Source organism: Eumetopias jubatus, unplaced genomic scaffold (genome assembly GCF_037043125.1).
Source record: "Eumetopias jubatus isolate StellerSeaLion01/CBP00866 unplaced genomic scaffold, mEumJub1_p1.0 scaffold_2, whole genome shotgun sequence".
Lineage (NCBI taxonomy): Eukaryota > Metazoa > Chordata > Mammalia > Carnivora > Otariidae > Eumetopias > Eumetopias jubatus.
The window spans coordinates 28,377,498-28,393,549 of NW_028274808.1; the positions used below are offsets into that span (position 1 = coordinate 28,377,498).

General features: G+C 41.7%; 1 protein-coding gene across 1 annotated transcript in view; it reads right to left on the reverse strand.

Annotated features, from left to right (window-relative positions):
• Positions 1-15,159: 15,159 nt before the first annotated feature.
• Positions 15,160-16,052, reverse strand: part of GSR (glutathione-disulfide reductase) — a 41,231-nt gene continuing 40,338 nt past the window's right edge. Inside the window, exon 13 of the mRNA XM_028087585.2 lies at positions 15,160-15,975. Within this exon, the coding sequence (XP_027943386.1) occupies positions 15,826-15,975 (150 nt within the window). The 3' untranslated portion in view covers positions 15,160-15,825. The remainder of the gene's footprint in view (positions 15,976-16,052) is intronic.

A 16,052-nucleotide genomic window follows, 5' to 3' on the forward strand; every position in this document is an offset into this window, starting at 1 on the left:
GAGGGAACACAAGCAGGGGGAGTGGGAGAGGGAGAAGCAGGCTTCCCGCCGAGTGGGGAGCCCGATGCGGGGCTCGATCCCAGGACCCTGGGATCATGACCTGAGCTAAAGGCAGACGCTTAATGACTGAGCCACCCAGGTGCCCCTACAATATTTGTCTTTTAGTGTCTGGCTATTTCACTTGATAAGATGTTTTCTTTTTTTTAAGATTTATTTATTTATTTATTTATTTGAGAGAGGGAGAGAGTACACATTGGGGGGGGGGCAGAGGGAGAGGGAGATAAGCAGACTCCCCACTGAGCCCCTGAGATCATGACCTGAGCTGAAATCAAGAGCTGGATGCTCCACCAACTGAGCCATCTAGGCGCCCCTTGATACAATGTTTTCAAGGCACATCAATGTTGTAGCATGTATCAGAACTTCATTCTTTTTTATGTAGTAGTTTAATTTTACATTTTATTTTTTTATACTATGTAATTGCTTGGAAGAAGAAAACTACAGTAAGGCAAATTAATTTACTTCATTCTGCCATCAAATAACTGCCTTTTTTTTTTTTAGGAATAATAACTGCCTTTCAACTCCCCTCACCTGTTCATCTATCTCAACAAATGAAATAGATAACCTAAATTATCAAAATAGCCAAATTAGCAAATTAGCTTAAAAAAGCAAATTAGCTTACATCCACACAAATCAAGAGTTAAAGTATTTTGCTCATCACCTGTCCTGAATTTCCCTAGCATTGACGGTCTCCGCTCCCTTAGAGCCTTTCCCCAGCCTTCTTGGGTAGCCTACCCAATCCTGTAAATATCTTTCCAGGACCCTGCTTCCTTCTAAGCATTAATCCCATAAAGAAGGAAAAGTCTTTTTTTTCCCCCTCTACCCATCTAAGTTCTCTGGCAGGGGCCCTGTAATTAGACTAACAAAAGAGAGGTTAACAAAAGAAAAACAGAAGTTTATTAGTGAGCATCACACAAAAACAGGGGAGTACCTGGAGATGAGTAATTCAAAGGGGTGGGTAGAACTTGAGCTTATTTAGCTTTTTTTTTTTAAGATTTTACTTTTAAGTAGTTGCTACATCCAACGTGGGCCTTGAACTCACAACCCAGAGATCAAGAGTCCCAAGCTCCATGAACTGAACCAGGCAGGTGCCCCATTATTTAGCATTCTAACAAAAACAAAAAAACAAAAAAAACAAGGGGTGCCTGGCTGGCTCAGTCGGTAGAGCATGTGTCCCTTGATCTTGGGGTTATAGGGTTTGAGCCCCACATGGGGTATAGAGATTACTTAAAAATAAAATCTTTAAGAAAGATAGATAGATAAAGTCTCCAATAACTAAATTTGTCCTTCCTGGTAGAGAGAGTAGGGAGAACACCTTTATAATTTATGTCCTACTTTTAGGCAAATAGAGGGGGGGGTAGAAAGCTTTCTTATATCTGCTTCTCAATTATCTCCAGTTCAAAATAATCTTTATGCCAAAGTGGCATATTTTGTGGTGGCATATTCTGCTACCCTACAATCCTTGCTCTCACAAACTTTCTCCAAAAAGAAAACTTTTGCTATTGCCTCCATCTAGTAACTTTTACTCTGCTGGGGTTCAAATACTAGCCTTGGAGCCAGATAGAACTGGCCTGAGTCGGGGCGCCTGTGTGGCTCAGTCGTTACGCGTCTGCCTTCGGCTCAGGTCATGATCCCAGGGTCCTGGGATCGAGCCCCACATCGAACCCCACATCGAGCCCCACATCGGGCTCCCTACTAGGCGGGAAGCCTGCTTCTCCCTCTCCCACTTCCCCTGCTTGTGTTCCTTCTCTCGATGTGTCTCTCTCTGTCAAATAAATAAAATCTTTAAAAAAAAAAAAAAAGAACTGGCCTGAATTTCTGCTCCACCACTTACTAGTCCTATGACCTTGAGCCAGGACTTGATCTCTCTAATCCTCATTTGTAATGGAAAGGATTGTCTTAGTCAGTTTGGGCCACTATAACAAATTACCATAGACTGAGTGACTTGGCTTAAGGAACAAATATTTATTTCTCAAAGTTCTGGAGGCTGGAAAGTCCAAGATCAAGGTACCAGCAGATTTGGTATCTGGTGAGAGCCTGCTTCCTCGTTTGTTGATGCCTGTCTTCTTGCTATGTCCTCACATGGCAGAGAGCAGAGAGCGGGGGGTGAGAGGGTGAGAGAGACAAGAAGCAAGCAAGCAAGCTCCCTTCTGTCTCTTTCTTTAAATTTTTTTTTTAAAGATTTTATTTATTTACAGAGAGAGCACAGCAGGCAGAGGGAGAAGCAGACTCCCCACCAAGCAGGGAGCCCGATGCAGGGCTTGATCCCAGGATCCTGGGATCATGACCTGAGCAAAAGACAGACGCTTAATGTCCGAGTCACCCAGGGGCCCCTTATGGTTGTACTTCTGTTAAAATGAATATGTGCACTCTCTCATATGGTCTTGACAGAAGCTCTGGGCTGAGCCACCCAGGCGCCCCTTCTGTCTCTTTCTTTAAAGCACTAGTCCCATCCTAAGTGCTCCACCTTCTTAACCTAATTACCTCCCCAAACCTCCACCTCCTAATACCATCCCATTGGGGGTTACATTTCAACATACAAAATTGAGGAGGAGCCCCTAACAAGGATTAAAGTGAGATAATAAATATAAAGCACTCACTACAGTATGTAAACTATTGCAAGTAATCAGTAAATTAGAGCCATTATTATTTATTATTATTATTACTATTATTACCCAACTCTCCAGTTAAACTCTTTTCAAAGATCACCAATACTTTCCCAATTGCCAAATCCAATGGCACCTGTGGTAGATTGTATAATTGTTCATAGTTATTCACCTCCTCTTCCTGAATGAAGATTATACTGCCCACCCTGTTGAACATAGGAGTGGCATGTGACTTGCTTTGGCTAATGGAATGTGAACAGAATGACATATGTGACATGCAAGGAGATTTCACTGCAGAGCTATCTTTTAAAAAAGCTCTGTCTTGCTTTTCCCTCTGCCATATTTTAGATTGGGGCACTTTGTCAACCTGATCCTGGAGTGAAGAAGATAGGAAGCATAGGTGTGGCCCATCAACAATAACCATGTAGCATGACTGAGAAATAAACTTCGTGGTTGATAGCCATTGAGTTCATCCCAGCCTGATAAAGTGTGAGTGCACTGACACTTTTTAGCTTTTGCTCCTTTAAAGCTAAGTACCAACCTGTGTCCTACTGACTTCATCAGGACTCCTCCTAAGTGGTCAACTGGTCTCCTAACACAACTTCTATAGTTAGTCTCTCTCTACTTTCAACACCATCCTTTTCTCACCTAGGGCCTCTTAATATGCAAGTCAGCTATGCCAATAACCCCTTACCTGACAGTGTCCTCACTGTCTTTCTGATAAAAACATATACAGATAGTGCATCCATCAGATCTATCCAATGCCTTGCTTTTGACAAGGCAGACTCCTGGACTCATTCTCATCCTTTGAATTCACTCCTTCTTCTGGAGCAATCTGTTGGATCTAATCCCTTTGGAGTTAAGGTACTGACCTCGAGTCCTGATTAACCCCTTCTACCTCTGCCTTTGGGAAGGAGCTTCCTACCTACCAGGGGGCTCAGCCCTACCCAAAAGTCCTATCCACAGATCCCTTACAGCCCCTTTTCATCCAGTCCCTTCCTTTTCATCTGAGATTCAGGCTAGTCTCCTTGAAACCCACCCACAAGGCTGGGTGTTGAGCCACTACTCTCTCCAGGTATCTTTCTTACACAAAAATCATACTTTGCCCAAACATATATCTCTATTATAGAATCCTGTCTCCTCTGAAGGGCCTACATCCCAACCTGGCCTGCTTTCCAGTGTCATCTCCAATCCCTTTAATGCAGTGCCCATCACCCCATGCCATGTTCTCCTCACTCAACAAATGCTATGATCTAGGTTCTACCCTTGGGCTGTTTGGACACACAGACGAACAATACAAAGTTACTATCCTAGTGGATCTATTTTAGTGGGGAAGATAGACACACACAGATATATCTAATACCTGTATCTATATGTAGACATATAAAATGTGTATATATAAATATATAAGTTAATATTTATATGTTACTTTATATATTCATATATATGAAAAACATGACATAATTTTGGATAGTAATATGAAGAATATAGTAGGGCCAGAGGACAGGGAGTGACAGGATCAGAGAAGGTACCTCTGATAAAGTGAGAACCGAACAGAGAGCTGAGGGCGGGGGTGGGGAGAGCCTTATTTAGGTAGAGGGAACTGATTCTTTTTTTGAAGAACTGAGAAGAGGCCAGTGCGGCACAGAGCAAATCTTATAAAGCCTTGCAAGCCATTATAAGGACTTTCACTTAAAAAGTGAAGTCAATAAAAAATAAAATAAAGAATGAAGTCAAGGATGACGACCAATCTTGGCTTTGAGGAACAGTGAATGGTGATCCATTTAATGAGACAGGCTGTGCTGGGAAAGAAGCAACTTTGGAGGAGGATATTGTTCTGTTTGGCAACATTAAGCTCACAGTGCCTATCAGATTTCTAGGTGGAGTTATTGGGTAGGCAGTTGGCTGGTGGTCAACTTAGAGATAGTATTTAAAGCCACAGAACTGGATCAGTTCATCTACCAAGCAAATGCAGATAGAGAAGAAAAGAAGGCCAAGGAATGAGCTTTAGGACCCTTTAAGGAAGACCACGGAGGGCACTGAGAAGAAGGTGTCAATGAAGAAGAAAAAGGACCAAGTGGTGGTGGGGGGGAGGCATCCCAGAAGGCAGGTGAAGATATTTGAAGAAAGAAAAGGTTGAGGGGCGCCTGGGTGGCTCAGTCATTGGGCGTCTGCCTTCGGCTCAGGTCATGATCTCAGGGTCCTGGGATCGAGTCCCGCATCGGGCTCCCTGCTCCGCTAGAAGCCTGCTTCTCCCTCTCCCACTCCCCCTGCTTGCGTTCCCTCTCTCACTGTCTCTCTCTCTCTGTCAATAAAATAAAATAAAATCTTTAGAAAGAAAAGAAAAGAAAAGGTTGAGCAAATGATAAATACTGGTGGGAGGTCATGCAAGATAAAGCTTGAGAATTAACCATTAGGAGAATGAACCATTTTATCATGTAGTCATTAACGACCTTCACTAGGGCCTAATATGTTGGGGATGAATGCCTGAGAATTGAGGTAGTAGACAGAATATCTAGACAATTCTTTTAAGGGTTTTGCTAGAAATAGATGCAAAATAATGAAGGAAGAGAGGATACAAGGTCAAGGAAAGATTTGGGTTCAATGGGAGCTTACAGAATTGTGTATGTTAATGGTTCTGATCCAATAAAGAAAAAGAAATTTATGATGCAGAGAGAAAAGGAAAGTGCTCAAGTCCAAAGCCTCCTTGGACCCCTCAGTGTGGGTTGCTCATGCCCCTGGTTTGCTCCATAGCTCCTGGGTGCATCGCCAACACAGTTCTCACTGCACTTGCTCACTTGTCAGCTTTCCCTCTCCATAAAAAGCAATTTGGTGAATGGATAGGGCTACATTTAGGAAGAAAACCCCAGGTTTGTCTGAGGACAACAAAGAGGATGTGTGCACTTTTAAAATAACAGTTTAAAATTGAGGACGACTGGATGGCTCAGTCATTAAGCATCTGCCTTCGTCTCAGGTCATGATCCTGGAGTCCCAGCATCGAGTCCCGCATAGGGCTCCCTGCTCAGTGGGGAGTTGGCTTCTCCCTCTGACCCTCACCCCACTTGTGCTCTCTCCCACCCTCAAATAAATAAATAAAATCTTAAAAAAAACCCCACAATTTAAAATTGAGTAAATTTTAAGCTCTTTCCCTTCCTGCCCCTCCTTTACCTTAACACAGTAGGGCCTTTGCCCTATATTAGATGCCGCTCCTTCGCAGCAGATGGCCTGACACAGAGCCAGAGACCAAAGGCCAAAGGCACAGAACCTGTTAGCTTCAAAGCACCTTGTGCCTCCTTCCCCTTTCTTCCCACCCCTCAGCTGGAGATTCTGGCTTTGAGTACAAGGTCTCTTCTTTCCTGACACAAAGCTTCTATCTGCTTTGGGGCCTGGCTTATAGAAGGAACATAGCAAATATTTTGAGAACATTAAACCTGTCCAATTGTTCCTTTAACTCAACTTCCCTTTCTCTGGTCTCTAGCCTAACCCCACTCACCCTTCAAAGACATGTTCCAGTGAGGCACTATGCCTGAAGATTTCCCTGGCCTAACAAAAAGAATAGTCCTGGGTAAATACAGTTTAAATAATAAGTAGTTTCTTTCTTTTTTTTCCCTCACAGAACAAATGCAGAGATGGTATTTCTAGGTCTCATAAATTCAACAGAATGGCATCATCACAAACCCATCTTCTAGTCTACTAATCTCAGCATGATTTGCCCTCAGCCACAAAATGGCTGCCGCAGTTCCAGCTGTTAGGGGCAGACAAGATAAGAGGGCATTTCCTCACTGGAAATCACTTAAAAATTTTTTTTAATTGTGGTAAAATATAAATAACATAAAATGTACCACTGTAACCATCTTTAAGTCTGTAATTCATTGTGGCACGAAATGATGGACATTCACAATGCTATGCAACCATCACCACTAACCACTTCCAGAACTTTTTCATCATCCCAAGTAGTACCCACTAAACATTAACTCCCCATGCCTCCACCCCTTAGCCACTGACAATCTCTATTCTACTTTGTGTCTATGAGTTTGCCTATTCTAGGCACCTCATGTAGGTAGAGTCATACAATTTTTGCCTTTTTGTGGACTTATTTTACTCAACATAATGTCTTCAAGGTTCATCCATGTGGCAGTATGTGTCAGAACATTTCCTTTTTGAGGGAGAATAAAATTCCATTGTAAGTATAGAACTCTATAATGAGATACCACTTCACCTACTTCACCATTGTTTTTTATTGTTGAGTTGTGGAAACTCTCCTTCATCACTTTTTTTGTAACAAAAACCATAAGATTTACCATCTTAACCATTTTTAATTTCACATTTCATAAGTGTTAGGTATATTATTGTTATAAGCGTATGTTGTTGGGCAACAGGTCTCTACCACTTTTTTATCTCTCAATACCAAAACTCTATGCCCACTAAACACTAATTTTCCCTTCCTGTTCTTGGTAAACACTGTCCTAGTTTCTGTTTCTAGGATTTTGACTTTAGATATTTCATATGAATGGAATCATACAGTATTTGTCCTTTTGTGACTGGCTTAGCATCACGTCAAGACTCATCCTTGTTACAGCATGTGACAGGAATCCCTTCTTTTTTAAGGCTGCATAATATTCCACTCCATGGAGATCCACATTTTCTTTTTATATTCACCTACTGACGGACACTTAGGTTGCTTCCTCCTTTTGGCTATTGTGAATAATGCTGCTACGAACATTGGTGTACAAGTATCTGAGTTCTACATTCAATTATTTTGGATATATACTGAGAAGTGGAATTGATGGATCATATAATTGTTTCATTTTTTGAGGAACCACCATGCTGTTTTCCACAGTGGCTGCAGCATGCCACATTCCTACCAAGAGTGCACAAGGGTTCCATTTCTCCATATTGTCACCAACACGTTTTCTGTTCTTTTGATAGTAGTCATCCTGATAGGCATGAGGTGATACCTTATTGTGGTTTTGATTTGATTCATGATGCTGAGTATCCTTTCATGTGCTTATTGGCCATTTGTGTATCTTCTTTGGAGAAATGTCGGTTCAAGTCCTTTGCCCATTTTAAAATCAGGTTGGTTTTTGTTGTTATTAGTTTTAGAAGTTTCTTATATATTCTGGACATTTGCTCCTACTCAGATATATGATTTGCAATTAGCTTCTCCCATTCTGTAGGTTGCCTTTCCACTCTCGTTTCCTTTGATACACAGAAGTTTTGAAGTTTGATGTATCCCCATTTGTCTATTCTTGATGTTGTTGCTTGTCCTCTGCATCACTTTTAATGGATAAAGAAAACCTCTATCAGAGCTCTGATCCCCCACCCCTACACACACAGACTTCCTCCTAGGTAGCTATTGGCCAAGATAAAGCCACATGCCATCGCCTAAACCAATCAATCACTGTTAAAGGGAAAGAAACCGCTGTGATAACCTCAGTCAACCATGGCTCACCTTTCCGTGGGTGGGAAGATGGGAGGCTTCTTTGAGCACATGGAATGAAATCAGAACAAAATTGAGGCCTCGCAAACAGAAAGGAGGAGAAGAGGGGTAATAGCCATCATGGGTCTACCCCGAGTATGTAGAAGAATAGATCATCAAATATCTATATATTCTAAATCTAATGGGTATCTCTTTGTATCCATTCTTATTTGTCTAATTGCTAGTGAAGTTCAATGTTTTCTCATGCTGGTCATTAAGTTTTCATTTATGTGAATGGTCTGATCATTTCCTTTTATTTTTATTATTTTTTTAAGATTTATTTGAGAGAGCGAGCAAGCACAAGCAGGGGGAGCAGCAGGCACAGGGAGAGGAAGAAGCAGGCTCCTGGCAGAGCAGGGAGCCCAATGCAGGACTCAATCCCAGAACCTTGGGATCATGACCTGAGCCAAAGGCAGACACTCAACTGACTGAGCCACCCAGACACCCCTCATCATTTCCTTTTTAAATTTTTAAAAGATTTTTAAGTAAACTCTACTCCCAACGGGCTCTAACTCACTACGCCAAGATCAAGAGTCACATGTTCTATTGACTGAGCCAGCCCATCGTTTGCCAATTTTAAATGAATTGTGTCTCGTTAATTTATAGGATATATATACAGAGATGTCTACCTATGTCTATCTGTATCTATGTAGGTATATCTCTATATATACACATACATATTATACGTATTGTACTGAATGACATTATATTGGAATTATCTCTAGATAGATCAATAGATACAGACAGACATGTAGACCTGTCAAAAAGTATTAACTTTATAAACAAGAAGTAGTTTAATGTTTGGGATAATCTGACTCACTTGTCCCCACTGTACTTTAACAAGTAAACATCATTATGTCTGAGTGTGAGGAAGAATAAAATTCTAGAGTGGATAATACCTGCTTCCTGTCTTCAAGAATTGAACAAAGATCCAGAGTGCAAGTCAGACTCTGCCAAGTGTCCTCGGAGATATAACCAAATACTGTGGGACGAGGGCGGAGAACTTGCTTTGACTGGGGAGAGGAGTGCTGCTCTACGAAAGGGAGGTCAAATTCATAGGATGTGCGGGATGCCGCAGGCAGAGCTAGAAGAGGCAGGGAGAGGAGATGGGGCTGGATGGAGGGTGTTGGTTGGAATGGAAGAGTTGTCCTTCCAGTCTAGCTGGAATGTGGAGTCTGAGAAGGGTGATAAGGGTGGAAAGGTAGGTTGGGGTCAGTGTTCAAGTTTGGGGTTGCTTATCTGAGGCATTATGGATCTATTTTGGAGACTGGCTTGGCACTGATGGGGATTAACACATCATTATCCCTAATCTTGAAGCAAACATGTTTTTGCCCACGCAAAATGAAAAACAAAGACATTATTAAAAGCATTAAACAATGTTCATTGTTTGCTCTGAAAGAACCTATTTCTTCAATTATCACCTCTTGTGCCAGCATCATCAATCTCCCATTTCCCTTTACTTACTGGCACCATCCCCTCAGGTAAAGTTTCTCTGCTGCTTCTTCCTCACTACGGAATGAATCTCCTTTTATGGGTTTTTTTTTTTAAGATTTTATTTATTTATTTGAGAGAGAGAGAATGATAGAGAGCACAAGAGGGAAGAGGGTCAGAGGGAGAAGCAGACTCCCTGCTGAGCAGGGAGCCCCATGTAGGACTCGATCCCGGGACTCCAGAATCATGACCTGAGCCGAAGGCAGTTGCTTAACCAACTGAGCCACCGAGGTGCCCAGGAATGAATCTCCTTTTAGCCGTTTTTATTTTGTTATTTTCATTCTACATCTCTACTTAACTTGGAATCTCAAAGTCACCAATAACCTCCTAAGAAAGAAACGAACAGCCTGTGAAGTCTGAGAATGAATCTAAATCATCTTTCTCCTGTTGGACATAAAGTTTCATACTCACTTTAGTCAAGATCACTACGTGGCACAGAATACCACACATCCCCCACTTGCTGAATGAATTACTGCTATTCTTTGCCAATTACTAGTAATTGGTGTGTGTGTGGAGCTGCCTCCCCACAAACATTTATTGTAATATAAAATCAGAAGGCTGCCTCCTGCTTTCTGATAATACCAATCTAGAATCAACCTCTGCTTCCTTATACCTTCCCCAAAATTACCCAGTGAAAGTCCATATCTTATAATGGGTTCTTTGTTAGAAAGAACTCTTACTAGGGCGCCTGGGTGGCTCAGTTGGTTAAGCATCTGACTTCGGCTCAGGTCATGATCCCAGGGTCCTGGGATTGAACCCCGCATCGGACTCCCAGCTCAGCGGGGAGTCTGCTTGTCCCTCTGCCCCTTACCCTGCTCATGCTCTCTTGCTCGTGTGCTCTCCCACTCTCAAATAAATAAAATCTTAAAAAAAAAAAAGAACTCTTACTATGTCACCCTATATCCCCATATGTTAACATTACTGCAACAAGTAAGTAACAAACCCAACCTGTTCAACAAGGGTTCCTTTGGTCCTTGGCTGAAGAACATTGACACTCCTGTCAATTTCTGTAGTTTTCTTAAGTCTTAGGCTCAGTGGACTTCTGTGTACCATTCCCTTCTCCCTTTGAGCTCTTTCCTCGTGTCTTTACTCCTGCTCCATCTCTTTCCTCTGAGGTCTTGGCTCCTTATCCCCTTCAGCGTGGGCGTTATTGACACTCTAGCCTCCTCTTTCTTAACACACCTTCTTGCCTTAAGGTTTATACATACACACTGGTGGCTTTAACTATGACCTCCAGGTATGTAATTCACAAATGTGTCTCCCTAGTCCCGACTTTTCTCAACTCCCATGTTTTTCATATCCAGATAAATACTGGGACCACAAATTCAACTTCTCCAAAACATAGCATCTGTCCCCTTTAAACAACTTTCTCCACCTGTTGAGATTTTATGATCATTAATGGTATATTTCTCCCAGCCCCTCATGCTGTAAACTTCAGGCCTAGTTTTGACTCCTCCCAATCTCTCAAACCCTAAATTCAATCAGTTCATGATTCCTGTTGATTCTTCTGTTGCAAATTTTCTTGTAAGTGTCCTTTCCCCTTCCCACTGCCACCACCCCAATCCAGGCCCTTTGTTACCTCACAGTCTCAGCCCCACTTCTGATCTCCCACCTTACTCTCCATTTTTTTTCCTATTTCCACTTTAATCTTCCAAACCCACTTTGATGGCATTTCCTTTCACAATCTTTTTTTTTTAGATTTTTATTTATTTATTAGAGAGAGAGTGCACCCACAAGAGAGAGTGAGAGAGAGCAGGAGCAGGGGTATGGGCAAGGGGAGAGGGAAAAGCAGGCTCCCCGCTGAGCAGGGAGCCCGATGTGGGGCTCGATCCCAGGACTCTGGGATCCTGACCTAAGATGAAGATAGACACTTGACTGAGCCACCCAGGCACCCCAATAAATAAAATCTTTAAAAAAATATAAAGTCTAGATATAACCCAGCCCTAGCAACCAACACTTTACCTTTTGACACTGCCCCAACACATTAAATAGCCCTTAAAACATACTACACAGAATACAGAAATGACTGGATATAATCACTTACCTTTGAAACACTGACTCTGATCTTTATTTGGGAGAGAGAATGAGAGAGAGAGAGCATGGGGGGGAGGTCAGAGGGAGAAGCAGACTCCCCACTGAGCAGGGAGCCCGATGCAGGACTCGATCCCGGGACTCCAGGATCATGACCCAAGCCAAAGGCAGTTGCTTAACCAACTGAGCCACCCAGGTGCCCCTGACTCTGATCTTAAGAATCAAAATGCTAAAATATTGTACCAAAGGCAATGGCAATAAAAGAGTATTTCTCAGAGTCAGGCACAATGGCAACCACCTTCCGTATCCACCTCTAATAGCCCTTCATCTACATCAAGGAGGTCAGATTCATGGAAAGGGAAAAAATCTGTTGAAAACCTGAACATCCTGCCTACTAATTTTTCAAAAAAGGATTAAAATGTTGGCCTTTTCGGGCAACCCTGTTGGGACCCCTCTCACTCTTGAGAGCTTTTTCTGTATCTTCACTTAATAAACTTCTATCACTTTACTCACGCACATACACATAAAAAAAAATAAAAAATAAAATGTTGGCCTTTTCTATTCACTTTAACATCAAAAATCACACAGCAACACAGGCTTTGTCTTCTTGCAGCGGAAGCTGCTACATGATATACCAGGAACAGTACTGTGAAACTCAATACAGAGAATATAAAACTGATTGATGTTAAGTGTAAAATGACCAGGTGAACACGTACTGTAGACCTACTATGTGACCATAGACCTTCTATGAGACAGGATGTTATGGGAACGTAATACCTAAAACTACTAAAGAAGTCTTCACAAAGATGGGTTAAGGCAAGCCTTGTAAACTGAGCAGGTTGACAGGTGTGTAATTAAAAGATGGACGCATACTCTTTACCACTCCTCCCACTGAGAGGTGAAGTCCAATTCACTTCCTCATAAATCTGGGCTGGCCTTAGTGATTTGCTTGACCAATAGCATGTGGCAGAGGCGATGTTCTAGAATTTCCGAGGTTAGATCATAAGGCTTTTAGCATCTGTCTGGGAATCTCGTAACAATCTCTGAGAGCCCTGAGCTTCCATGTAAGTCCATCAACTCTAAGACAGCTATGCTGGAAAACCTACATGTGGGGCACTGGGATTCAGAGTCTCAGCTAAGGCCAGCTTCCAATCAGTCATCCCTGTCTAAGTGCCAGACATATGAATGACGGTTTCAGAGTCTCTAGACCAGCCCATCTACCATTTGAATACCAAAAAATGATCTTTGTCAACACCAAAAGAAGAGGCATCCTTGCAAGCTGAGTCTTGCTCCAATTCCTGACCCACAAAACCGTGATACATTAAAAAAAAAAAAAAAAAAGTTGCCATTTTAAGGAACTAAGCTCTCAGGAAGTTTGTAATGCAGCAACACATAACCAGACCATCAGGTAAACAAGTGGGGAAGAACATTCTATACAAAACCAACATCCTCTCTGATGGTCCAAACTGATCATTTCTCATATGTACTTTGCCCGATTCTGCCTCACTGTACGTTCCACATGTTCTGACCTCCTCCACAATCCCAAATTCCACACTAATCTTCCTTTCTCATGCCCTTCAGTTTTCCCAGCAAAATGGCACTGTCTCTTAACTCGCATACTTCCACTTCTTTCAATGATGCTTACTTAGGGTGGCACTGTCCTGTTTTCCTGCAATAGTACAAATCAGTGCCCATTGTCCCAATTAATTAATAGTGCCCCCTTTTACTCCCAACAGTGTCCCATTCTAGGCAATAAATCATATGGTCACCCTGTGATAAACACACTGCTTTGAGTGAGTTATTTGTGTAGAATTTTCTCTCTTATTCTAGACTACATGATCACTTGAAAGCAAGTATGGTTGATCCTTGAACAATGTGGGGGTTAGGGACACCAACCCCCCCATGCAGTAAAACACCTGTATAACTTTTGACTCCCCAAAAACTTAACTGCTAATAGCCTATGGTTGGGTGGAAGCCTTACCGATAACATAAACAGTCAATTAACACGTTACTTTGTGTGTTACATGTATTATATTCTGCATTATTACAAAATAAGCTAGAGAGGGACCTGACTGGCTCAGTCGGTAGAGCAGGAGACCCTGTGACTCTAGATCTTGGGGTCATGAATTCAAGCCCCACATTGGGCACAGAGCTCACTAAAAAACAAAACAAAACAAAACAACACAATAAAATAAGCTTGAAAAAAGAAAATGTTATTAAGAAAATCAGAAGGTGGGGTGCCTGGGTGGCTCAGTCAGTTAAGCATCTGCCTTCAGCTCAGATCATGATCCCAGGGTCCTGGGATCAAGCCCATGTCGGGCTCCTTGCTCAGCGGGAAATCGGCTTCTCCCTCTCCCTCTGCTACTCTCCCCCCCCACTTCCTTCGCTCTTTCTCTCAAATAAATAAATAATCCTAAAAAAAGAAAATCAGAAGGAAAATACATTTATAGTACCGCAAAATATCTGCATATAAGTGGACCCACACAATTCAAACCCATGCTGTTCAAGGGTCAACTGTACTGTGTCCTTTCTTCAACATCCACTCTGAGGGGACCTACAATGTGCCAGATAGTATACCACGTGCTGCCTTGTATACCTTTACGTGGCCCAGTGCTTTGTGTGGTAGAGGCTGTACTGCCAGAGACCCTCACAGGCTAGACTCATTTGGGCACTGGTGAGAATGAAGACCGCAACTTGGAAAAGGTTACTTGCATGTTGGTTTACTATGGACCCAGAAAAAAAAGCAGGGCAAAGGACACCTAAGATAAAAAACACATGGTGTTAGAGTGGATCTAATTAGAAGCATCTCCCCTGTTCCTTACAAAGTCACACCCAAAGTCTGGGCTCTATGCAGAGTAAAACAAAACCAGGCCGGCAGAGCCCAGAACCATGGTTCACTACCTTTTAGGTGGTTGACAAAGAGATGAGGAGGAGGAGTTATGTCAGTCCATGTTTGGGTTTTTAGACCCTATTTTCTTGCTGCAACAGTTATATAACCTAGTTACTAATGTGGTATTTTTCTTCTGATGACATTGGACCTACTCATTAAGTCAGCAACCTGGCCGTGGCTAACCAGAAAGACATTCAGTAAAAGCCTCAAGAAAGAGATCAGTAGCACTATGTCACTAATGAAAATCATGGAAAAATTTAACTAATTTACCTAGTTGGTGCAAGCTAATGGAAATAAAATACTAAAAACCTAAGTGATTTCTAGACTGTTCTTCCAACTCAACCATTAACTTTGCTAAATGCTTCTTTTATACCTCTGATCTTAATCTATAAAAATCTCTTTTTTTCCCCCTCATAAGGCCTTAAGCCTACTTAATTAAGGTAGCTCACTGTTAGCATGTAATCTCCAATGTGAAATATTCTTAGAAAGTGATCTCTTAGCTATAAATTCCTAATAACAAATTTTGTTAGAAGACAGGCTAGGATTTTATTTTCAGATTTTTGGAAATAGTTTTCAGGGGAAAAAAAAATGACAAGAGCACATAAAAAACTTGAAATCATTCATTGAACTACGGACTCTCAGCAGAGGAAGACTTTGAATTCCTCTCCTTCTGAAAGCTGAAATCACTGCCAAAATGTCCCTCACTCGTGTAAATCATTCCCAAGTTTGATGTACTTCAACTCATAAAAGGAACATGATTTTTAATCATTTAAAGCAAAAGAAATAAAGTAGGGAAGGCGGTCTCTCATGTCACACACTTTTGGAGAAAGGTCACATCACTGAAGCAGCTTTGCAATATGCAGACCTGCTGTCATCTTCATCTATAAAAATCAGCAAACGATATTCATTCAAACACCTTAATTAACCGTACTTCATATAGTTTTTTAGCTGGGAGGAGGCTCAAACAAAAACAAAACAGAACAAAACAAAAAACCAGTTAGCACAGAGCTGTCAATAAAAAATTAAAAAAAACAAAACTTTAAAATATTGATTACTGTGAGGTGCAATCAAATGAAAATTAACCCTGGATGACAAAACAACTTTCTAATTACATAAATAAGTCCTACTACACACTGAAAATTTTCCACTATCAGAATTTCCTGATTACAATAAAGAAATACATAAAATGGGAACGGTGGTAAGTAAACATGGTAATTTGGTGCTTTTTGGGTCTCCTGGTCCAGCTGCCCACCATACAAGTCTCTGGGTTTTCAACGAAGCGTGACCAGTTCTTCTGAAGAGGTAGGGTGAATAGCAACTGTGTTGTCAAAGTCAGCTTTTGTTGCTCCCATTTTAACTGCAACAGCAAAACCCTGCAGCATTTCATCACACCCGATTCCTTGCATATGGATCCCAACCACCTGGGGGGGGGGAGAAAAATTCTTAAAGTAAAAGTTTTTATTAGGTAGACGGATACATTTTTTATTTGTCATGCGAG